At 40.4% G+C, this 25,404-nt stretch overlaps 3 protein-coding genes and 1 non-coding gene across 7 annotated transcripts in view; 3 read left to right on the plus strand and 1 right to left on the minus strand.

The window, feature by feature from the left end:
- Nucleotides 1-334: 334 nt before the first annotated feature.
- nkrf (NFKB repressing factor) lies at nt 335-6,404 on the plus strand. Its single transcript, XM_031736356.2, has 3 exons — nt 335-703; nt 2,010-2,134; nt 3,406-6,404. Exons 2-3 carry the CDS (start codon nt 2,032-2,034, stop codon nt 5,661-5,663), a joined length of 2,361 nt encoding a protein of 786 aa, XP_031592216.1. The 5' UTR covers nt 335-703; nt 2,010-2,031; the 3' UTR covers nt 5,664-6,404.
- A 60-nt stretch (nt 6,405-6,464) lies between these two features.
- On the minus strand, nt 6,465-10,258 carry ube2a (ubiquitin-conjugating enzyme E2A (RAD6 homolog)). Its single transcript, XM_031736406.2, has 6 exons — nt 10,037-10,258; nt 8,571-8,651; nt 8,443-8,468; nt 7,760-7,849; nt 7,574-7,662; nt 6,465-7,465 (listed from the first exon to the last, which is right to left on the minus strand). The coding sequence occupies exons 1-6, from the start codon at nt 10,078-10,080 to the stop codon at nt 7,337-7,339; spliced, it is 459 nt and encodes a 152-aa protein (XP_031592266.1). The 5' UTR covers nt 10,081-10,258; the 3' UTR covers nt 6,465-7,336.
- A 633-nt stretch (nt 10,259-10,891) lies between these two features.
- trnae-uuc lies at nt 10,892-10,963 on the plus strand. Its single transcript has one exon. It is a non-coding gene; the product is annotated as a tRNA-Glu (tRNA).
- Nucleotides 10,964-11,179: 216 nt separating this feature from the next.
- The window catches only part of elf1 (E74-like ETS transcription factor 1), a 40,547-nt gene continuing 26,322 nt past the window's right edge, over nt 11,180-25,404 (plus strand). For 2 of the 4 annotated variants that reach the window (XM_031736400.2, XM_031736405.2), the window contains exon 1: nt 24,501-24,803. The gene's annotated coding sequence lies outside the window, so the exon portion shown is untranslated. The other 2 variants (XM_039620217.1, XM_031736401.2) reach the window with 2 other exon arrangements.

A 25,404-nucleotide genomic window follows, 5' to 3' on the forward strand; every position in this document is an offset into this window, starting at 1 on the left:
TCCACTTTCCAGCCAAGTTTTCAGCTAATAAGTCTTTGGGAATCACCTTGTTTCGGCAAAAATACTAGTATAGGTATGTCAGAATGTTACATTTGACACTTCTGTAGATTAAACTAAATAAATGTAAACAAATCAAATGTTTTCTTCAGCCTGGTGAACTATTGCTTTTGAACACCATAGAAATTCTGGATCACTGGAAGCAAAATACAAAGAAATGAGAGGAGGCTCAAGACTGTTGCAAAGCACTGCAAACACACACCACGAGAGCCTGTTTTGTACGCTACATGTGCTCTCTAATAATCAAACGCAATGCATTCTGGGGCGGTGCGGTGACAGACGCCATGATTTTGCTGTAGCTGGACCAGAAAATGGATGCTTCCTGCTAGCTGAATGGGTAGCTGTAGCTGCAAGCTGGTTTTTTGTAACATTTTCAACTACAATTTTTCAGGAAACAGTTAGTAAGGGAAACAGACCTGTCAGACGGTTTCTTCTTACGTCTGTTTTGATCCTTTAACTGTTATCAAAGAGTGTGATTAAGTTTTTGATGCGGGGCTGGGTTAGCTGGAAGCTACAGAATCAGCTAGCAGGCTAATGCTAGCACGATAATAATAATAGCCGGTTGATCGTAAGAATAAATGCGCTGTTTCCAGCTCAGTTAAAGGACAGGTGTACATGTAGATGGGATCAAAGGCTACACCTTAAGGTAAGAGCACTACACTGATATCTAATGAGAAACTTAAATGTTGATAAATGTGGTGTTTAGCTTGTTCAACGTGTTTGCTTGTGAGGGATGGACCCTGCATAGGATGGAACCTGTCGGTGTACTGCGTCACTCTGTCGAGGCGATTGTGATGGCATGAAATCCAGCTGTTTTCTTACACTTTAACATCCATAATAGGCTTAAAATATAAAGTACCGCATTTTAATGTTTTGCCCATTCACGGATTTTGTATTTTAGACTCTACGTGTTGCTGGGAGACCGTTTTCTCTGCTAACCGCATGGAGTGTGAATGAATGCGTTACCTCCAGCTATTTGTGTCTGTGGATCTACAGAAAGCATGTGATAGGGTGCGAGGAGAGGAGCTGTGGTACTGTGAGAGAAAGTCAGGAGTGACAGAGAAGTATGTGAGAATGGTGCAGGACATGTATTAGGACAGTGAGACAGGGATCTTCTCTAAGCCCCTTCTTGGTTACAGTGATGATGGGCAGGTTAACAGATGAGGCCAGGCAGGAGTGTCTGGATAAGGTGTTCACAGATGACATTGTTATCTTTAGGGACCGTGTGGAGAAAGTTTGGGGATTTGGAGGTATCTACTGATGAGAAGTGAAAGTCAGCAGAAGCATCACGTGTGTAAATGAGAAGAAGACAGTGAAGATACAAGGAGTAGAGGTTGTGAAGGTGAACAAGCTTTAATACTTAGGCCAACCACCCAAAACAATGGACAGTGCACAAGAGAGGTGAAGAAAAGAGTGCAGGCAGACTGGAGTGGGTAGAGATGAGTGGCAGAAGGATAGTAAGAAGAGCGAAAGGCAAGGTTTACAGGATGGTAGTGAGAGCTGCTGTGATGTATGGTTCAGGACGCTGGAACTGACAGGAAGACAGGATTCAGAGTTGGAGGTGGAAGTGCTGAAAATGCTAAGATTTTCACTAGGAGGGACCAGGATGGACACGATTAGAAATGAGTATATCAGAGGACAGCTCGGGTTGAGCAATTTGGAGGCAGCGTTATAGAGGCAAGTCTGGGATGGCTTGAAAATGAGCAGAGGTGGGATAGTAGATATATCGTATAAAGGATGTTAAATAGGGGGGAGGAAAAGAGAAAGGAGGAGGACATGCAGAAGGTTGGTGTGACAGAGGAGGGTGGCAGGTATAGGGTGAGATGGAGGCAGATGATCCACTGTTGTGACCCCTAAATGCAGCAAGAAAAAGATGACCTCTGGTTATTTATGCTGAAACTGTAACACACACATTTGCCTAATCTGTCTGAAATCTTTGGCCCCATTAACAGGTATGGCCTGGATTTGACTTGGATGGTGCTGGTTATGGCAGAAGGGACGGACACTGGCGAGATGCCCTCCTTTGAGCCAAGTCCCAGTTCTGAAGCAAAAAAGAGACATATTTCTTCTGATGGCAGTGAGTGTTTATCTGGGTTGCTGTCATTTTCTGTTTCTGTTTTAACATGCCAAAGCTACTTCTGGACATCAGCCATCAGTGGGACTTAAATTCATAGTTTTCCCCATGAGGTGATCATCAGATACACAAGTTTCCCGTGTTTGATAGCAACATGACCTTAAAAACAGGAACAAAGACAGTGTCAAGTTATGTTCACCAACAAGACCAAACCAAGCTGCTATAATGCACAGTCAAAATGTTTGATGAGAAAATACAATAAATGTAATATTACTACTAATTTAAGATTTATTCTGTATCTTCCCATCATCCAACTCTAGCACAATACTTGTGCTCCGATTACACTATAGTGGCAGCCTCAGTGGTTCAGCCAACACTGACTTTTGCAGACTTATTACTACCAACAATAATTAATTGAATTAATAGGATCACTCTAATTTCATAGTGATCCTATATCCAATTATCGCCATTGAAGTGTGCACACACATCGAGAGTTCAGGAAGATAGGAACTGCTGTTATTAATTGTGTTTAATAGTAATAATAAGAAAATGTACACACAGTTGCACGGCTGCCAGCACTACTGTTTAGATAAATGCAAAGTTCAGCAGTTGAGCGCACAGTTTATATGCTGACAGAAAAGATTAAATATACCTCACCAGGCCCACAGGGAATAGCAGAGGAAACCTGAGTCAGAGGTGTGTTTTAACGCTTCAGGTTTCAGCAACATTGCAGCTCTCTATTTTGAAAGTATAAAGACAGTTCTATGTGTTGTTGTTGTTGTTGTTTACAGACCAGGGATGCAATAGGTGTCGATATTCTGCAATGACACTATCTGTAAATAAGGTGCTAGTGTTTTTTTTCCTTTAATTTTTATCATTTAGTTTTGAAGATGCAAATAGACATGTATTTAGATCACACAGCACTATTTAGCATAGATCTGACATGCACATGTAAAAATCAATTATGAAAAATGTTGGCATTTGTTTTATATGGTCAAATCATTTAGTGAAATCATTAGCTAAATGTAGAGTGTCAAAACTACAGTCAGTCTGAAAACCTCATATGGCTCAGCTCTTCACACCATTAACATGATGTGCACCACCTCTTCATATGTTTATGAACCTGACAATAAATGCCACTGTAATTAACAATAGTAATAAGTTAACTCTCTGTTTTATAAAAGACCTCTTTATTACTTTTTTTGTAAACATCTGTGATTAGATGCGTCCCTTTTGTTTTTCCTTAATTGCTGACTTGTGTCATTTTATTGCAGGAGAGGAGCCCATGAGAAAAATGCCTTTGACAAAATTTGGTTCCAGACCTCGATTTGAGCCTGTGCACTTTGTAAGCGGTGGGAGCAGTGGAGGAACCTACACTGATGAGAAGGAAAACGATAAGGAGCGCAGGAGGAGCGAGCTATACAGTCCGAGGGACTCTGAACACTTTTCGTACAATAGCAGCAGCAGAGCACAGGGATCCTCCTCAATGAGGCCCGCTTTTGACAGAGTGCCATCATACACATCTGACTCCTGGGGTTCCCACAGGGACAGAGAAAGAGACAGAGACATTTCTTCAGGTAGTGGGTTGGGTTATGGAGGTCGTGGGTCGTCGTCAAACTTCTTGGCGAAAACACAGCAGGAGTACACAGCAAAATATGAAGCCCAAAACTTTCGGAGTTCAGACTCTTACTCTCAGCCGCCCAGGTACAATGGGTACGGGGGAGGGGGGCGATCAGGAGGCTGGGATTCAGGACGTCAGGGTTTGGGCTACAGCCATCAAGACAGGCCGTCATCGAGCAGGCTGTTCAGCAGAGTCTACAACAGCCCGGGGAGGAGCAGTCCTAATGTTTCTCAGTCGGGCTCTTCGTTGCAGCCTCTTCCAATATCTTACCCAACATTAGATGAGAAGCAAAGGCTGATTGCCAATGTAGCATCTGCACTGGCTGTTGCTTTTAGGGACCCTATGTACATGACGGGAAGTGACTCACCAAACTATAATTTCATGCTGAGCCGTAGCATCCAGGCCTGCAAAACCAACCCCGAGTATATTTATGTGAGCCTGAAGGATATTCCTCAGGCTGATCTACCAAAGAACAAGAAAGTACCGACAGACGGCTACGCCTGTGAACTGAGATGCCAGGGTGTGTATCTGGCTACCGGATACTCCGGAAGTAAAAATGGGGCGAGAGACAGAGCCTCTGAGCAGGCTGTAAAACTTTTCCTGAAACCTGTCGAGGTTCGTGTCGTGCAGCGTAAATTCAGACACACTGTAGTTAATGACATGGTCGTGTGTCAGCTACACAGCCCGACACCAGCATTTTTGCCTGCACTCCGCAACCCGGAAGATAAGCCGGCACCTAGCTCCAAGGGCCAGTACGAGCCTGACAAGCGTAAGCACTGGACAGAGTTTGTGGTGTTGGACAATGCTCACGACGCTATCTGCATACTGAACAACTCTGCAGCTTTTAATCGCATGGAGATAGACTATAAATTCGATCTGCTACCCAACAGCAGTACATGGCTGTGCAGCGTTTTCCTGCAGGGCGAGCTGGTGGCACAGGCGATGGGCACCAAAAAGAGCTCTAAGCACGCAGCAGCACAGGAGGCGGTGAGGAAACTTCGCCTGAACCAAGCGCAACGGCAGCAGCAGCAGCAGCAGATGCAGCAGCAGCTGCAGCAGCAACAACAACCGCAGTCTCAGTACTCCAGAGGAAATTTTCAGTCAGATTATGGTGGACGATTCGGGCAGCAAGGTGGCAAAAAGAAGCTGAGCGAGCTGGTTATCCTAGAAAACTCTGACAATGCAATCTGCATTATTAATGATACCGCTCAGTTTAATAAAGTGACTGCTGATTACAAGTTTACAGTTCTGCCCGATCATCGCTGGAAGTGTGAAGTTTACTTAGAAGGACAGTATGTGGCAGCAGGAATAGGGCCAAAGAAAATAGTGAAGCACATTGCAGCGAAAGAGGCTTTAGCCACACTGAGACAGACACAGGCTGTGGTTAAATCCAACTTAAGAAAGGAAGGTCACAGCGACGCTATATCACGTTCTCAGATCATGGGTCGCTCAGGAGAAGAGGCCACGAGGCAGGAGATAAAGGAAGACAACATTGGAAACCAGCTGCTCCGGAAGATGGGCTGGAAAGGAGGCGGTCTGGGCCGAGACGGGGAAGGAATTGCGGAGCCAATCAGAGTGAAGGAGCAGTTCTCAAGGGAGGGTTTGGGTATGGACACGGATAAAACCGCAAATCAGCTCAGCAAGCGCGACATCGAGGACATCATTCGGAACTACGCCAGTTCAGACCGCCAGGACGACCTCCGCTTCTCCACTGACCTCACCAATGACGAACGTAAACAGATCCACCAGATATCCCAGAAATACGGGCTGCGAAGCAAGTCGTACGGACAGGGATGGCAACGCTTCCTCGTCGTCAGCCGCAAAGTACACAAAGACCAGCTCATTGGTCAACTTCTACAGGAAGGACAGGTGGGCCGATATGAGCTTGTGAAACCTCAGGCCTCACACTAATTTGCATGATGAGAAAAATCTTATTTTTTTTTCTTTTTAAAAAAGGACGCGTTCATCGTCTTGGACTTGAAGGCAAACCGCACTCAAGCGTACCTGCTGTTTGTACTGTGTTACAAATTTGCAGCACATGTTAATAAATGAGAATCTTTCAGGTATCTCTGGTGGTTTCAGCATTCCTTTGCCATGAACTATATTTTAGCTCTAACAGGGGCTGTAGGATGGATTTTGTCTTTTTGTCTCTCCTGCTTTTCAACATGAGCTTGTGGTCAGTGCATTGTGGTATCATATCCTAATGACGCTCCTGTTAATGCAATTCTTTCCAGTTCAAAAAATCAAATTTAGGCTTTTGTCACCTTTTGTTTTGTTCTGTGACTATTTAAGAAACCTGGCAGAATATGCAGCTTTTCTCACTGCTTGTTTGTGAACATTGGTAGACAGTTAACTCATCAAAGACGAGGATTATAGCGGCATTAACATCAAACTGTAGCTAGGTGCTCATACCCGTCTCACTGTAGTAATAAGGCATCTGTATTCAGCAATACCTGCAATGTTGTTTGCTATTTCAGAACATGGAGATCATTTTACAAGTACAAGAGCTGCATCCATGAGCAGAAAATCTTCACATTGTAAGCTGTGATCTTTGTTAATGTCAGATGTGTTGGTTTATGTGAGTACAGTCAACGTGTCTGCTTGTTTTCACAGCTGTAATGACTGAATAAATTAAAACTGAGAACCATCAAAGAGGCTGAAATTAATTCAGATATTTTGTTCTTCTGGGTTAAGAAATAAGCAGCAAACAAATGGTGTATATTTATTTTTATTTACAAGAAAATGTACAGTTTGTTACATGGGTTACCGGTGCAAAGGTTTATAATCTGAAAATGGACACCATCCTGTTTAAAACAGTGTAATCAGCTTTTTATGGCAGCTGATTTCCAAGATTGTAAAATAGCATAGAAATGTTCACACAGCTTTAAAAAGTCAGCATTATGAAACCAAGTTAAGTGCTTGGACAGGGTACTAAATATCCTGTTTCTGTATTGAAGAGGGACATTTGTGTTTAGATTTCTTTTCCTTTTTAAATCAAAGGCATGGCTTTACAAGAAAAGCTGAGAGAGAAAATGACCCCCAAAAGGCATCTGCTGAGTTGTTAGAGGGATGGATGTCCATGCCAGGTTAATTTTCGATCCCTCTTAAAGGCTTTTGATAGGCAGAGACAAAACCAAGAAGAGTGAGCCCCAAAACACCCAAGAACAGCTTTGCTTTTTGTAAATATGAACTCCCAGTATCTATACAGCAAACCACACAGCAAGCACATCTAAGTATCTGTCGCCCTATCATCCGACCACATTACTTCATGTATGAATAAATGGGTAGAAAAGTGACAGCTGAGAGAAGCGAGAAAAAAAAAATGTTGGGGCATGTAGCAAGTAACCCGGATATAACAAGGTACATTAACTTTTACCAAACATACGCTATTGCCCAACAATAGCATTCAGCAGGAGTGAATGCCACAACACAACGGCATACAAACTTTGCAACAGTTAGGGGGACAAATATACCGAAGGATTTTAAGATGTGTCATTTCGTTTTGGTGAGATCGGTCAATTTTCTTGATCAGTGTTTTCTTGTTTCTGGGCTGGACACTGTTCATACTCCAACGACAACGGGGGTCAACAGTCACGCCAACTCTGTTCAACAATAGCAGAAACCCTTTTCTCGTACTCCCGTTTGTTTTCCTGGTAGAGCTGGGCTGCTTGGCTGTTGGCAGGACTGTTTGGGTTTGGCTCATCCAGTAAAGACTTTAAATACACAACAGAGAATGCCTGTGGGTTAGGTTTCTAATAACATTTTATGACATAAGAGTCACGTCAGAGCTGCGTACTCATTACTGTAAGACGGCAGGATACCTGTATTGAAGTTAAGATTGAAGACACATCATAGGTTGGACTCCAACGATTCTGAAGAATATCTAAGCATATGCTGCCATCTGCATACACTGCAAAAGAGCATTGAAGACCATACAATGTTAAAACTTTAGGGCGTGATTACTTTAACATCATTAAATATCTCAAACTCAGTATGTTGGTAGATACCATTTGGATGAAACATTTTGGAGACAAATCGCACTGTTGGAGGTTTATTTGGATATTCCTCTGTGAATTCAATGGTAAGTTTGAAGGTTCCTGAGAGAGAGAAGTAATGGCACAATGTGAATTAAAATACATAACAAAACAGAAGTGTTTGGATATAGAGTATCGTGTATATTGATAAGAGGAGTGTCTTCTTTGCTTTCCTTTATTCTTGTTATTAATGTTTTTCAGATAATAAAAAGTTCAAGATTAGATTTAATTAATTAAAATCAATGCATTACAGTACTCAAGTTAATATGTGACCTCTTCGACTGTCAAACTCTAGGGCAAAATTTCATCAGTCTTTCTAATTCTGCTGCCAAGTTAATGATAAGAAACTGGCTCTTGTAGGGAAATGATGCCAATTAAAGACAATAAAATACTGGTTTAAGTAATAAAATATATTCCATACTCTCATCTGCTTTATGTAGGAAATCTGATAAGTAGTTGTTGCTTTCTGGCCAAAAACAAAAAAAACAACAAAAAAAATTCTTCCACTAAAATATACGCAAAACTGTACCAATCGATATGATCCAACTGCCAAAGCCCTATGCTTAAGAGTCATCATGAATTATTGCTGAGTTAATGTCAGATAAGGGTTGGGAAGACGTGTTATGTGGATTCAAAGAGCTTTATGGACGTCTTACCATCTTCAAAAGGTGTTCCCTCGGGTCTACAAAAGAGGGAACAGTAAAGGGGATAAATCACCTCGCAAAAATGCACTTTTCAAAACAGCCACAAAATGTCTGATATAGCTTTTATTAGAGCAACTTACCCGAAAATGACAGCATTCCATACCATGATATTGTTTTCTGATGGGGCTCCACTAACTCCAGCTGGAGGGTCCTCTTGCAGCCTGATAGATAAAATGGACACACAGTTATATCATAGATAAAGAAAATGACTGAAACAGTCAGGGGTCAAAGTCTTTACTATTTTTACCTCTGGGGCTGGTCATTAGGGCAGGTGAGTTAAGTATTTTAAACTGAAAGTGAATCTCCTAATGTATGAATCCTAAAAGGACTCTGACACTAGATATTTAGCAATAACAAACACTTAGCGCTTGGCAATTACATACATATATATAAATAAATAAAATCAGTTTTGATTAGTAAACACTGTAGTAAAAATAAAATTTCTCTAATATTTGTAACAGCTTTGCTGCCACTAGAACATGCATAAGAAATCTTTCCTACCACAATACCTGTAATTATTTACATTATAATTTTTTTAAGATCCCTGGTTTATTTTATTTCACTATTTTCTGTTTCATTGTGTTCTTCCTTTTGAGTAGCTTTACCTTAATGAGAGCTACTCTGCTTTATTTAAGCCATGTTTTTATGATCATGTTTAATGTTCCTGCCTGCTGTAACACAGAAACTTAAACCTTTTCAGATTAATGTTTTGAGGCAAAAAAAACAAAACAAAAAAACAAACAAAAAAACAAACAAAAAGAAATTCCTATTAAAAACACATCTGTAGGGCCATTACCACTACCTGTCTGATTTAATCAGTTTAAGTTCATCCTATTATTCAGGCTCTTAAAGTATGCTGAAATACTATAAATATAGTGTTACAGTGGCCCAGATGAGATTAGATTTTGGACTCTGTGACCACCAGTACTGTGTGGTTGGAACATACTGTGCAGAAGCCATGTGCTGTGCAGGTTTTTAGTGGCTGCATAGCAGATGGTTTCTGATCCTCGGGTTCAGGTAGCCGTCTGTCAAGGCCCAGGGATAGGAGGTCTCCCTGATCAGTGTGTAAGTGGACAGTCTATCTAAACGTTTCACCTGGATTTGAAGGGCCACCTGGCTACTCGCTTTGACTATAACCTTAATTACAAGTTAGAAGCGCATCCAACTGAAACCATATTGAAATATTGCTGTTAACAGTTTCGGCTAGATGTTCGGTGATCGTCTCAGTTAGTACTACGACACTACGAAAATAAGCCGGGACTCTTAAGTTGCACTACCTGAACGTTACTACTCCCAGATGCCTTGCTAACACCGGTGTCAGCACCCCGGTGTAATATCGTTACAGATCAGTAGCTTACCAGTCATACATTAGTTAGTACTACCCGAATCTTCACCCACTTATGATCATCTTGTGTTTTTAAGACCCTGAATTTTATTGTTTTTATTTAATAGTGTTGTAGTTGTCATTGCCGTCTGGGCTAACGCTAACAAGCTAGCGGCAGGAGGCTAACCTTAGCTACTTCTCTGTTGTTTTCCTTTCGCTTACCGTTTAAAATCTCTCATTAAACGTCGTCTTGCTGGAGTTGACATCTTGATTAAATGGAAACCCAAATCGTTAACAAACACCTAAGCGGATCAAACCTAATGAAATGTGTGTTCTTTTATAATCGGTGTATTATTTTAACTCTTAGCTGGCTAAGCTAAACGATTTGCGGCTAGTTTGTCAAATATTTGGCTGCCCCTCTCCAGTATAACGACTGTACCAAATACACAAAAGGGAGACCTCACGCCGCTTGCGTTGAAATTAGTAAACTGTACAATCACATAAAGCCAAATTAAAAAGTGGATACATTATAAAACGTTTGGATGTTCCTGTTACTTGTATGAACATACTGAAGCTCATTTTTACTATCGCTAGAGCGTTTTTATGTAGGTTGGTGGAACCCGTCTCTACACTTGAACTATCCCAGTGAAAATTACGTCATATGTTTGCACCCACATTAGTTGATTAGGACGCGGTAATGCCTCATAAACGGGCCTATCTTTTGTTTGTCGTTCTATTCAGTACTGAATTTGTTAATTTACTGATCTATTCGATGCATACCCAGTTAGGTCTGTTACTTTAGGTGTAACCCGTGTCTAAGACATTGAGGTTTAATGTACAATACTTTCGAAACACCACTAGATGGTGCCTAGTTCCCAAGTGTTGTATATAATACGCTACAGCGATCCAAAACATGATATCTTTAAACATATGTCAATGATAAATAAACATAAACGTGTAACGTACGACGTGCAACTATAAAAGATTGTAAGGGCAGATAATAATAAATAACAATCACAATAGGACCCATCTGGAAACCAGTGAAAAAACAATGTTGCCTTTTGACTAGCGTGACTTTCCCATATGGTCTAGCGGTTAGGATTCCTGGTTTTCACCCAGGCGGCCCGGGTTCGACTCCCGGTATGGGAACTATCGTTTTTGTCTCAAATTCTAGTACTTAGGCTTTTAACGATGATTTGACATTGGCAGTAATACAAGCAATACATAAAACCATTCAGTAATTTTTTGCTATTTGATACGTCTGGCACAGCATGCGGTCAATATTTCCAAGGAATCGACCCCGCCCGTCAGGGAGTTTTCGTCATTTGCTCTCATCTCACAAGGGCTTGGACATTCCCGGAAGATGCCTGTTCCCACTTTTATCTCCATGACGCCTGTCGTAATATTAAGAGTACAGGGGAACAAAATCTGCTCAAACTAAACCCCAAGTTTCGCGTGTAAAACCGTCATTTTCTCTTTTCTCAACTTAATTTTCAAGTACATCGTGTCTGAAGCTGTGGGTTGTTTGTAAAATCGCACCTGCGACTTCGTAACGGTATAAGTAAAATTAATTCACTTTTAACGTGTAAATAACTTGAAAAAAAAATCCAACTTTGCTGCGCACGACACACGTAAATTACACTTTTCCATGACGTGTATAAAACATATGAACCATTTTTTGCCTTTTTTTTTTAAACTTAGAAACTTTTTTCAAAACGCCTTTTAGCTCTTAAACCTCTTCCGTCTGCTTCGGACTCGCGTACTACTACCACGCTTTGGGAAAACTTTGGTGCCGGTGCCAGCTATTTCCCAGGAAAATGTGACTGTTAGGAATTCCCCACGCATCAGCCCCCGCCGGAGAAAACCTCGACCTTGTGTCAGCAAGCACACGAAAGCAGCGGGAGGGTAAGCTGACCGGTGACTGTGTGATGATGTAGCTGCTGTAGCACCGTTAGTCTCCAACTCGCTCCAGGGATGTTTTTCTAACGTCGACGCTTTTTAAAAATAAGAGAACAGCTTCTTACTGGCTATACAAAGCCGGGGAATATAATGTACTGATAACTTCTGCTGGGGTAAGTACATCTGGGATTTAAAAGGCATGTTTTACAGTAATTGCTTGCTTTTTTTGTGACTAACAGCGTGGGTGCTAACGTTGAGATCGCCTTAATGTACATTTTTCTTTTTATGGATAATGGAAATAATGTGTTTTGTCACCACATGTAAGCATTTATATACTAAATGCCTTTAAATGCACTCTAAAGAAACACAACCGAACTCATATGATGTACTAGAAGCTGGCACACGACCTGCAGGGCTTTGCTCTGCCTTGCTTTACTACTCCATAGATTTCTGTGACTCCCCTTTGTGTCAGTCAGCTGGCATGTGACTACATGGTGTGATGGTGTGTGTCTTTATGAGTGTGTGAAAAATTGTTCAGATCAGCTATAACAGAAGAATACCAGGGCACTTTTTCTGTCTCCACTTTTGTTTTACTAGATGAGAGCTTTCATTTTGTCCTCCATTATGAAAAATATAGCCTTGACCCCAGGTCAGCTGCACTAACTCTGGGCCTAGAAAGTGTGGAAATTGAGAGTCTGTGCATAACTAGCCAGTTAGAGCAATATTCAAATTGGCATATCTTCTATCTCTGACTGCAATTAAGTGAGATTACAGATGAAACGACTGCTCATTTGAATAATTTTCTAAGCATGAATGTAATTTTTCATGTCTGCAGTCATGGTGAGCTGGTTGTCTTTTTTGGCCTTTCTGTTGCATTAGAACAGAGCTGTTTAAATGTGTAATTTCAACTTCAGCTACGAAATTATGTACAATTTTCATAATTTCCCGAAATGTTCTTGAATAAAATACAAATATATGCTATGAGAAACTATGTTGTACTGAAACACCCCGAGGTATCCTCACAGGGGTCTCCCTCTCTCTCTCTCTCTGCAGGATAAATGAATGTTTACTGATTTACACAAATATAGATCCGGCATGCTTGACAGAAGTGTTGATCAGCCCTATTCTGTAGTGAGTCTAAATGTTTGCCAGATGTTTACATTTTTGCTCTGAGATGCTTGTATCATGGGAGCGACAAACACCGTCTGATTGGCCGGCCCTTCGGAGCAGGAGGCTGTGACGCAGAGGGAAGAGGTGGGGGGATTTAAGAGCTTTTAGTCTGACGGCCCCACTAGAGATGGGAGCAGCTGGACCCACCAGTCCTTCACCCACCCCTCTCCCCTTTAGACTTCCCATGGTGGGAACACTGGCAGAGGCTTGTGGATAATTGGAAACTTCAATCCACTGAAAGCAATTATCCAGAACAAGACTTTCCAAATATACTCCAGTGTGGAGTCGTCTTGTTTGTTTCAAGCATGTGCTCCTTGTTTTAGGAACATCTTGCTACGCTGCTGCCCACACTTTGCCCCTCTCCTCTCTGCTTTTCATTGCTTTAATGTTGCATAGGCTTCATCTGTGTGGACTTGTGCACTCTGCAGATAGAGTAGTGTGTGGTTTAGGCTAAAGCAGTTCCTGTTAGCCTACTTATCTTGTGACAGTGATGTCACCATCAGCAGCCTGAGCAGCTGAGGAGTCTGAAGATGACCGAGGACAACAATGGCGAGCCGTTGTGCTTCTTTAAGTGATGAAGGGCTCCTCAGACATCAGATATGTCTCCTTGCCCAAGATGTACCCGCCTGGCTTAATGGGCTTCTGGATATTGATTTAACTACACAAAAAGAAGAACTGAGCTCTTATCCCATTTAGAAAGCAGCACTCCAGTTTCATAAAAAGCTTTCAGAGAAGCCTTGCTACAGAAAGGGAATATAGTAGCTTTTTTTTTTTGTTTGCAAGTTGGTGTGTGTGGTAATCTTTGAAAACAAGTCAAACTTCTTACAAATCTCAGAGATGTTTGAGTATCAAGAGCTAATATGAAGTTCTGTTATCTGGTGCTTTAGTGCCCACGCATGCAATTTCAACCTCAATAACTGCGTAATGACTCACAATTTCTCATGGCCACCAAATCTACTCAGTGATCCTTGCTTCTAGGTGTAAATTAATGCCTTAGAAATAACCACAAGATGGCAATGTTCATATGCTTTGACTAAACAAACAATCATATGGGAAGGCTGAAACCTCAAATGACTTGCATAAATGTAGGAACTGACTTGTGAAAAGAGAAACAAAACTGTTGAACTTCCCCCTTTTTTCCACATGTAGAAAAATACCCATGTCGGTCTGTTTTCTGTTGAAGGCTTGCAGGGGAACTGCTGATTGCAAAGTTCCTTAATTGTATGCTACTGTTGAACCAGCCCAAGTCGTTGACACCTGAGTATCACCTTGTCAGACACGTTTGATTGCTAGGCAGCAGGAGCAGCAGTGAACCGCTGCCATTGGACATGACGTCAGAGAAAAAGGAGAGACAGGGGAAATTCCACCTGTAACCTCGTTCTGCTCTTATGCTGCCTGTCTCACAAGCATGTGACTCGGACTAGTCATTAGACCTTTGTTTCTTCATGGATCTGCATATTTTTATGACGTAATCCACTGATAATGACTAGACCTATTTTTAGCATGTAAAGGAGGACAAGTAGATTTTGGAATACAAGTATCTAGCTGTGATATTTTGAAGTTAGGATGGGTTAGTTTTGTGAATTGTGCTGCACTTTACTGTGAGGCAAGTTTCCTTCCTTGAATCATGAAGCATCGTTATAAAACCTATACCTATGCTTAGCTTATTTGTTAATTATGAAAATACACATTGGGGCACTACCAAAGACTTTGTGTTTCAGCCAAAACAATACTGTGCACACATGTGGCCAACATCAGTAGCAGACAGGCGAATGTAACCACATAGCTAAAGAGATAGATAGACTCACTTGTTACTTCATGAAGTACACCTGTTTAACTGTTTGTTAACACAAAATATCCAATCAGCCAGTCACATGGCAGAAACTCAGGCTTGTATTTACATGCATTTAGGCATGTAGACATGGGCAAGATGATCTGCGGCTGAAGTTGAAACCGAGCATCAGAATGGGGAAGAAAAGTGATTTAGTGACATTGAATGTGGCGTGGTTGTTAGTGCTAGATGGGATAGGATGGTCTAGTACACTGACAATGCTTTGTTCTTGTCAGAGGTCAGGGGAGAACGGACAGTTGGACTGATAGGAAGGCAACAGTAACTCAGATAACGTCTTGTTATAACCATGTATTTGCAAAAAGCAAGCCCAAACTGGAAAATAGAAGATTGGAAAAGTGTTGTCTGGACTGATCAATCTCAATTTCTGATGCAACATTGAGATGGAATTTGGTGTAAACAACATGAACCCATCCTGCCTTGTATCAGTGGTTCAGGCTGGTGGTGGTACTGGTCAAATTGTATGGAGGGTATTTTCTTGGCACACTCTGGGCTACTTAGTGAAAATTGAACATCAGTTAAAGCCTGGCTGACTATTGTTGCTGACCGTGTCCATCCCTCTATGACCACAGTGTACCCATTTTCTGATGTGACTAACAGGATAGCACACTGTGGCACGAAGCTCAGATGATCCCAAACTAGTTTCTTGAACACGACAATGAATTCAGTGTGCTCAAATGGCCTCTACAGTCACCAGATCTCAATCTAATAGAGCACCTTCTGATGTGGTGGAACAAGAGATTCACCTCCTGGATTACAGTAACTGTGTGATGCTATCATGTCAGCGTGGAACAAACTCTCTGAGAAATGTTTCCAGCACCTTGTTGGATATATGCCATGAAGAATGAAGGCAGCTCTGAAGGCAAAAGGTGATCGAACTCTAAACAGAATAGTAGCAAGTGTCAGGTCAAAATATTTCTACCTGGAGTTGGCAGAGACTGAAATAAATCTCCAAATTAGTTTTAATTTTGTTTTCCGTCTAAAGGGGAGGCTAACTCTGTGCTAATAATAACACAGTAACAACTCTAATGAACTGGGCTGAATGTGCCCCCAAAAAGGTTGTTTGTTATCACTGACTGTGTCAGTAATCTACGTGTCTTTTAAAAACGAGGCTTATACAGCATTTATACAGACTAGCTGAAATTACGGGAGGGGAGAGTTATTTGGGTTTATTGGCTTTACTCTGAGGAAAGCTTTAAATCTGGGTGCATCGTAAAATCTATATGATTAATTTGTTTGTTATTAAAAGGCACACGCTGAAAAATTAATATATATTTGTGTAGTGGTGTTAATGATTATTGCCTTTTAAAGGCACTGTGGGGTTTGGTGCCATAAGACAAAGCTCTGTTCATTTCTAGTCTAAACTAACAACCTATTGGCACTAACTTTATATTGATTGGGTAGCAAAATTGATCCTCTAATCTGAACCCTAGCAGGAAATTAAATAAGTATATTTCATTACTGTTCCTTTTAAGTAAAAATTTCAAGAGAATATAATGAATTTATATGCAGCTGGGAAAACTAAAACCCTTCAGATGCTAAGAAAAATAACATAATTTAATATTTGGCCAGAGCACACAATCCAGTCTCAGTGTATGACTTTGTCTGCGGGGAAAACTGCTGTAGGTTGTTGGCTCTGGCAGCATGTTGACTTCATGAGATTAGTTAACCATATTACTTATATTTTTTATGGTGCCAACTGAGGTCCTTGTAGACCCACAGTGTAGCATGCTGTATCACTGATGTATGTGTAATTACATTAAGGAGTGGCTTAGTTTGTAATGTTCTAGCTTTGACCACACGAAGTAGTTCCTCACAAAAATAGAAACTGGCTTTGTCTGCAACTTTGGCACATAATGCTATTTCAGCCTATCATTTTTCATGTCTCTTAGAGCTAATGAGGTACTGTAGTAGCAAGTGCTTCACAGAGGCTTTTCATGAGTCAGCTTAGCCAGTGCTGCTTGGATTTAGCTTTGCTCAGAGAGGCCAAATGATCTCCCCTCATTCAACTTTCATTAAATGTAACATATACAAGGAAAGGCACAGCTGAGAGAACTTACAGGGTTCTCTGATGGTTCATGACATCCACTGAAACGCAATTGTCTGTCTTCGCCATCCGTACATTTTTGTGTTTCGGGTTTGGTTTTGTTCTTCTGGGTTAATTCCAGAGTGACAGTGGCAGTTCTCAGCCTTGCTGAATTATTTAACTGCATGCAGCCTGTAGGCATTATAATCAAGGTCCTGAGTGGCGGTGCAATATGTTCTAAAGCTCTCATAGTATTTTATTAATAAGCTTCAGATGATGAGCTAGGGCTCTGGGGTTAAAAACTACTTTGTATTTGCCTATATCGGGCCGAACATGCGCTTAACTTTGAATTAGCTGGTGTGACACAGGTGGACTTCTCAAAAGCGTATTGTTTTTCATCATAACTTGCTTGTGTGAGAATCAGCCTATGTGGTTATAAATCCTTTCTGCAAATATCTAACTGCATGAAGCTGAAATAGCCCATGTAACCGAGGTGTGATGCGAGTGATCTGTGTATTTAATTTTTAATAAGCTGCAGTCTGTGTGTGTGGCTTGAGCAGCAGTGAACCTAATGCTACTACTCCATCTACTCCCTGTTTATAAAAACGTACAGTATATTGTACAATAAAATAAAATATTTACGCCACCCCTGCCTTGTTTGCTAACATACCCAGAAGATAAATCTAAAACTGTTGGGGACTCAACTTGTCTCTTATACATTGGGGCTGTGGGAGCATGTGAAGCAATTTTACAAGGCTCCCCGTATGCTAAAGTTAGCATTTAGGAAACAGGCTTTTTGCTTCAGTTTACAGGTGTAGTGAGTGTCTTATGGACATTTCCAGTCTGTTACTGTATGCACTCCTCCTGGTTAGCCTAACTGAGCCTAATAGATGCGAACATGTACCAAAAATGTGAAAAAAATAGACTCTGAGGCTTCAGATTGCACCTGTCCATATACATATGATGTCATCCGGTTATCCCCGTGGAACAGCTATTGTGTAACACTAACAGCCTGATTGATGTCTTGTGCAATACATTCCACAGTTCCCACTGTGATCTAATGTTTCCATTTTGATAAGAGGTGGCGTCACATCCAGCCTGGTCTGATTCATGCTGTGGCACGATGCTAATGACACTGTGGCTGGATAACAGACTGTATATTAAAGATGAACGTAGCCACTGTGACGTCTGCCACTGGTTAGTGAAGTCAGGTGATGAGGAAAGGGGTGGATCTCACAATGTTTATTCCTACAGAAGCAACTTGTGAATGACAAGGAAGGATTACTTTAAAGCATACACTCTTTTATTGTCTGTTTGACGGTAATTGGGGACATGATTTACAAACCAAACAACATGCTTTGAAATTAGTAACTGAGGTCATAAACTTAGGAAAGCATTCACTTAGGTGACTGATGAAGTGAGCAGCAAGGTTGTTTTCCCATAGACTTTCACGTAATCGGGGCGTCTTTTCGCTACCAGAGGAGATGATCCTTGTTGGCGCTAGAAAGAATCCAAGTTAGGGCTAATAGTTAGAGCTAATATACTGCTAGATGATATTTCGGTTTTTAAACTTTTATATGCAAATTACAGCTAAAGGTGAGTTACGACACTCACCTTTAGCAAAATTAGGTTTAATCTTCTTTGGCACGGTCTCTGTTAGTTCTGTGTCCAGTCCCAGGAGGCTGGTTGTTTCCAGAGCTGTGGAAATCCAAAATATCAGCAAAAACTTACCAATATTTTACAGAATAAAGCCTAAGACGAGATCTTACAAATTCAGTGTAGTGTGATATAGTTTAATTGCCTGAAGTATATTTTCAGAAAAAGCAAAACTATATCTCTTCTTAAAGATCTTTTTGTTTAATCCAGCCATTTTTAAAATTCTGAATAAATAATAATTACATTTTCCATGATAGTCAGCAAAATGTGGGTTACACTAGCTTTTTATTTAACATATTTTTCCACATTTGTAGAGTTTCATGTGGCTGGCTTATGTCCATTCGCAGTGAGAAAGCAGACATGAGAGGGAGAGAGAAGTGTTTGAATTTATCATTTAAAAGACAGGCCCAGAAGGCTATACAGTATCTCTTTCACAAGTCATTTTCAGCTGTATATGGTTCATGTTACACATTAGTGTGAGTGTAGTCGGGTGAACCGAGTACCACATTGAACACTCTCTGATAGAGACCTGCAATCTCCCATCATTCTCTGCTTACAGATTCTGATGAATCATTCACATACGATGAGCTGAGAAGTTCCACATTGCATTGTCTTTATAGCTGTATATGCTCAGCTCTTTGTTAAGTCTTTATGCAGTCATGCTCCATCAGCATGGTGACTCATCAGATGCCGGCTCAGCTCAGGTCGGTCACTGTCCGAGAACTATAACGTTTTCATAGCGCTATGAGCCGTCAGCTTACTGAACCGGTTAGATTGCTGCAACAACAAAGTCAGACCTCAACCAGGTGGTGTGCTATAAATCCAAAATTACTGCAGTATTTGCATATCACCCTGGTTGCCTTCAATCTTTGACAATAATCCACACCTGAGAAATGTTTTCAAGTATTATGTTGTCCAGTAATTCACTGAACATCTCAGTGGGGGCTAATTAAAATGCCTTTCTGCCCTCTTGTTTACTTCATTTTGTATTTCCTGCGGGGTGCTCATCTGTTCTGTTAGCTGCCATCTGACTGCCTCAGACTCAGTGTTAGAGGAGCCATCAGTGTTTGATGACCTCCAAGCTACACAAATATTTCTGCATGCCCTCCAAATGCTCCTGTATCTCACATTGTCAAGGATCGTTTCAAAATGTTTGTCAGGGCCCACAGTTCTCCATCTTAACTCTTGGCTGAGTGATCAGAAGTTTTTTGTAGCGATTCGTGGTGAAAGTTTGTGCGGTGCAAATTTGCAGAGCATAAAGTGTGTTCTCAAGTGTGAAAAAAGGTGAGAAATGCGAGCATTAGACCTATTTCAAGGCTACATTTTACGTATGTTGAGGCATTGTGTCACAGTTTGATTCGAGCAGCTAACGGTGACGCTAGCTTTAGATAGACAAGCTATAAGATTAATATCATGCAATTAGTCATCTAGTTTTCCCCTTCGGGGTTAAAAGCAATTCAATGACAGACTTTGGTGCTGTGCTCTGCATTTAATGGGGACATACCGCAGAAAATTTGGGCTTTGAGGCCTGCTTCTATTGTGGTTGGCCTCTGTTAAGTAGAATGAGCACATGACAGTAATCACTGACCCTTTTTTTATTCTTGGGCTGCAAAAGGAAAGGTGTGTCCTTCCAGATAGTGTGCATGGTCACGTGGCTCTGCACTGATCACACATCAAGGCATTTTTCCCCCCCCTCTGCTCTAGTTAATACACAACCATTGTAGGAATAAAGCAAGAACACAGTGCTCTGTGTGAGACAGGCTTTTTGTGTTTTCACACTGTGGGTTGAATTTAATTTCATTCCACTGACACATCTTCAAGCAACAGCAATTTAAACATCTTCGCTGTTATTGCTTTTCCCCAGAGTGTGGATGTGATTTGTTGTGCAAATTTGGGTGAGTTTGCATTCAGTATTACAAAAGATAATTGGAAGCCTGGCAAATTCTTTGGAGAGAATAAGTAAGATCCTTTTTTTCTCCTTCCTGTACTCAAGGAAAATCCTGTAAACACTGTAGCAAATTATTCACACTCCATCCTTTTCAGTTTAGTCTAGATTTAAGGCCACAAATATGTTCCTCCAAACACTTAAAGACAAAGACCAGTGTTTAAGTAAAATTTTCTGCTGCTTTTCTATTGATAGCCAATCCAGTCCACAGCCCAGTCAGTAATCCAGTGTCTGTTTTGCCATACATTAAAGATGTAAAGTGAATATATGACATCTGTTGCACTTAGAATTTGATTTTATATTAGCAATACAGCAATAATAGCACATCCTTTTAGATTTTGTTCCATATTAACCTTACTTGCATTATGCAATCTGTCTGCCTCAGGATGCAAAAAGTTTACTGCATAAAGAAAATGCAATAATGCAATCTGACAAAAATATTTAATTTTTATTTTTGTCTACCCTTGCTGTCTGTTCCTGTTTCTTTCATTTTGTTAAAGCACAGTACAACACGGAGCAGTGTGGTGATGCAGTGGCTAGAAATGTCACCTCACAGCTACCCAGATGTTTTCCACATAAAGATGACTAGTTCTGTGGTGCTTTGTCGATTTTCTGAGTATGAATCATCAACTAGTTTGAGACGTAAAGCATCATATGAATCTTTTTAAGATGAAAAATTTTTGCTGGTTTCAGATGCTCAGATGTAAAAATTGATGCTTTGCATTGTTGTGTATCATCATGAACTGAACATTTTAATTTTGGTTGGACATTTATGACTAAAATGTATATATTTTTTAAAACTTGACGAATATAAAGGATGTGCAGATTAAAAGGTTATTGGATTGAACTTTTTGGTCAATAAGGGTCTTTCTTTGTAGAGTTTGCATGTTCTTTCTGTGCATTCATGGGTTTCCTCTGGATACTCTGGCTCCTTATCACATTCCAAAGACCTACCCTTTAGATTAATTGATGATACTCTATAGGCTGAATGTGTTTGATGTCTATCTCTCTGTGTTCACCCAGTAACAAGGAGGTGACATCCTTGAGATTAAACATGTCTTTTACAAGCATGCTATCAGTTAAGACTAGCAGCATATGCTAGAAGGGGTTAGAATTTTAACCCCTTAATGCCTCGTGTATCCTATTTGATACAGTTTTTATGTGGGACTTCAGTGTGATTTTTTTCCCCTCGTAAAAACATAAATAATTTGCACAATACAATTTTAAGCAGTTAAAAAAAAGCCACATGTTACAAATACGTTACAAATTAAAAGTCATATATGGACATAAAAATTGAATTCATTTTTTAAACTAATTTGTCAGATGGTTGAATAAACTCTTCATTTTCAAAAAATTAGAATTTTATGGTAAATATTTCATGGTTTAGGCGTTAAAGGGTTAATTGTGGGAGAATAAAGAGCACATGCAGGAGAACACAGAAGCAGTGTTTTAATGCAACAACCCTCTTGCTTTGAAGCAACAGCACTAACCACTGAATGAACCACCATGCTGTTAGCTCCAAAAGTGTTGCTTAAAAATAAGTTATTCTGGGTCAACATGCCTAATTTTTCTCTCTGATTTCTAAAGTGTTGCTGATTGTTTTGCTGGTAGTTTGCTGATGGCTGGTTGCTAGCAGACATTCTAAGCTCCCGTTTGCTGAGATAACCCTCTACAGTACTTATTACTCTGTTGGAAAAAAAAGAAAAAGTTGGTAACCACCTACTTCACATTGCCCCTTATTGCTTGAAATTGCTGATTATCATCAACTTTCCATAGTGCCTGGTTGCCACTTCACTGGTAGGCACTTCATGTGTGGACGGGGCTCCTTCGCAGCAAGATTACAGTCTGTAATAACATTTGGATTCACTATGGGGAGAAAAGTTAAAATAAAAATCCGTTTCCACTTTAACTTGATTAGAAATTTTCAGTAATTTTCAGTATTAATTATTTGTTATTTTACTTCAGGTAACCAAGTAATAATGACTTCATATCAAAAGATTTCCTTTATAGTCGTTTTATATCGAAAATAACATTTTGGCGCGTTTTCAGAAAGTGACTTAAACCATTAGCCAGTTTCAAAACCAGTCAGATAACGTCCTGTTGGAAATATGTTAATCATCCAAGTTCTACATTTCAGACGCAAACGCTATACTTTAAAGTGATGCAATCATTTATTGTTTGAATGTTTTTGTTATCTGTGCTATTCATTGTATATTCAGCACATTTTAGTGGATTTCTTTTACTAATGCCCTTTGGCCCATCATACATAATAAATTGATTTGATAAACTAGTCAGCATTGTAATTCTTGCTGGGAACCTTTTAAAATGTTCAAACACCAGTTTCAAGTTATATATGCCTGCTGCCCAGGACAGATAAATCCAGTTCCTTGAGCATTGCCCTTATAATTCCTCCATGGGCAATGGTCTGTCTGGCTCTGACTATACTGGCAAGAGGTTGAGGGAATAAATGTGCTCCCAAGTATTAACTGAAGGCTGGAATGTGTGGTTCGTTATCTAACAATTTTCTCCATCTCCGTTTGGAGTTTTTTTTAGTTTACTTCTTATCAGCTTTCTATGCTGAATTTGTTCTTTGGAAAATTCAGATAAAAATAAAAACTTAGTTGAAAAGCTTAGTCAGTTTCCGAATTATAATATTTAGAATTATAGCGTGTTGTTTAAAAATTTAGAGGAACATCAAAATGCACGTAGCTCTCCTTTAGGCCTCACGCACTGTTTCTGCTTTTGTTGGTGTTTTGTAGAGCTATTGTCGTTATCTGAAAGTTTGCCTGTCTGCATACATCTGCCTCTTTTTCTATGTTTACATGGTTGTTCTGGATTTGGGCATTGCTGCAGTCCATTAGCCTTAAGAGTTTATATCACAAGAAGTGAACAGCTTCCTCTAAGGCTTCGAGGTTGTGGACAGTATTTCCAAAGGCGAGTGATAAATGGAGCTTGCTTGGTGTAACTTTCCCTCACAACAAGGCTATCAATTCGCTCCCAAGCAAACAGTTGCTTTTACTCTGAGCTGTATTGTGCCGAACGGAGGCCAGGAAGAATTAATGCGAAGATGAGGGCACTCAGTGGAGATCGAGAGGGTGATTTTTAGGTTCATGACAAACAGACTTTGCTGCAGTGGATTTAATGGGCCAATTTTTTAAATACTAAGTCCTATGATAGATCATGTTAAGTTCTTTCCCAACCATCCCAATTGAGAACAAATTTTATCCAGTGACTAACATTTGACTTTTACTTCTGTTAAAAATACTACGTGGAGGTTTTCAGTGGAATACATGTACAAATTGGTGCACAGGGTGTGAAGACAGAGTGCTCAGCGTTTACCACAGACCACCACTTCCTGTTTGCTAAAGTGTCATTCTGATAAAGATTCCTATCTATTCTCATTTGCTGAACTTTACAAGATGTTTGTCATTAAAAATGTTGTTACCCACTGATCTGATCAGTGGCACTTCAAGTATATTTTGATAACACCTAAAAGAACATGTGAATCTTTATTTCTTTTAAAGATAAATTTGCCTCTGATGATTGTTCACAACTGGAACTTTCCCATTAGCATGATTGGTGAGTCTCAAAGAGGAATAGAAAGGGGTGGAAGACAGAAATTTTGGGCTTCTGTCACGAAGCACTTGCTCATACTAAACGCAGTCTTTACAGTTTGATTTCTTTTTACCTCCCACTGCTAGAAGTTATTTTATGATGCGTTTTAGTGCAGGGAGAACAACTCCTCCATAAGTCAGCTGCTTAACTGTGTGACATGCCTAATAGGCTCACAATTCATTGCAAGTGTTTTAATGGGACACAAAGAGAGGTGAATTTTACATGCAGATTTTAATCGCCCATACTGCATGGTCAAAGTCTAAACGAAGTGCATACCTGTCCAACTGTTTACTTACACATCCAGTACTCCACCGCCTCTGCAGGTGAAACCCGTCTATCGTCTTTCATGGTGTTTAAGGTGTGGCCCTACTGTTGGTCCTCTCTGGTTTCCCCTCCCCCCCTTCAGCTCCGTCCAATCCCCGCCACCAGGAGAACTCACCTGAAAGGATTTGTATTTAGGGCCGATACTCGTCGCTGATTGGCCAGGTGAAGGCACTCTGCCTCAGGGCTTCACTACCAATGGCGACAGTGCTGCGTGACTCATAGGGAGAGGACAAGTTGCTTCACTACACTTCTCCTTTTTCTGTTTCAACCAGCAGCCTTTGCATTGTCTTTTTTTCCCCCCTCATCTCCAGCTTTGTTTTGTCACTGTGAGAAAGAGGTGTGGGGCCGGCCTGTCCACGTCTTTAGGCACCATTGTCCTCCTTTGAACACGTCTTGGATTATTTCCAGTTTCACCATTTGTTGCCGATTCTTCTCTTGGTTGCTGAGATCAACACTTGGTTGGTTGTTATTATGGACCTTGTCACCCGAATCCTGTGTCTTTGAGGTCAGTGACAGATACTTCTCTCCACATGTTACCTGTTTTAATCTCTTTTTTAGTGTGTTAAAGGAAAGGTATACATTTTACATGAACAAACATAAATAATATATATTTAGGAGGTATGTGTGTGTAAGCGGACAAGCAGTTAGGTAGTTAAGTTGCTCTGGTGTGCATGGCTCTCGTTATCGTTGCGCTGACATGTTTTAAGGTTTTCTATAGAGAGCTTTAACAAGTCATCCCAGTTCAACTTACATTTAGGAGCATGTTTTCTCTTGTATCACATCTTTGGAGGCATACTAATAAATCAAATGTCACTTCAAAAAAACAACAAATCAGCATTTGTATTTATTCCAATCACCTTCTCGCCCATATCACACCATTTTCCTAGTTGAAACTTTTTAGCGCCTAAAAAACTTGTCAGTTAAGGTAATCACTTTTAACTTTACAACCTGACATATTAAGATCTAATAAGAATGATCTTTAACTTATATGTATGTTTGTTGCATTTCTTTTCTGAATTGTTGCCTTATATGGCGTCTTGACATAAGGGCGGGAACAGTATTTTGCAAGTCCCCTGACCAAGCCCACATGTATTTTTCACTGTGTA

Source organism: Oreochromis aureus, linkage group 2 (genome assembly GCF_013358895.1).
Source record: "Oreochromis aureus strain Israel breed Guangdong linkage group 2, ZZ_aureus, whole genome shotgun sequence".
In the NCBI taxonomy this organism is placed as follows: domain Eukaryota; kingdom Metazoa; phylum Chordata; class Actinopteri; order Cichliformes; family Cichlidae; genus Oreochromis; species Oreochromis aureus.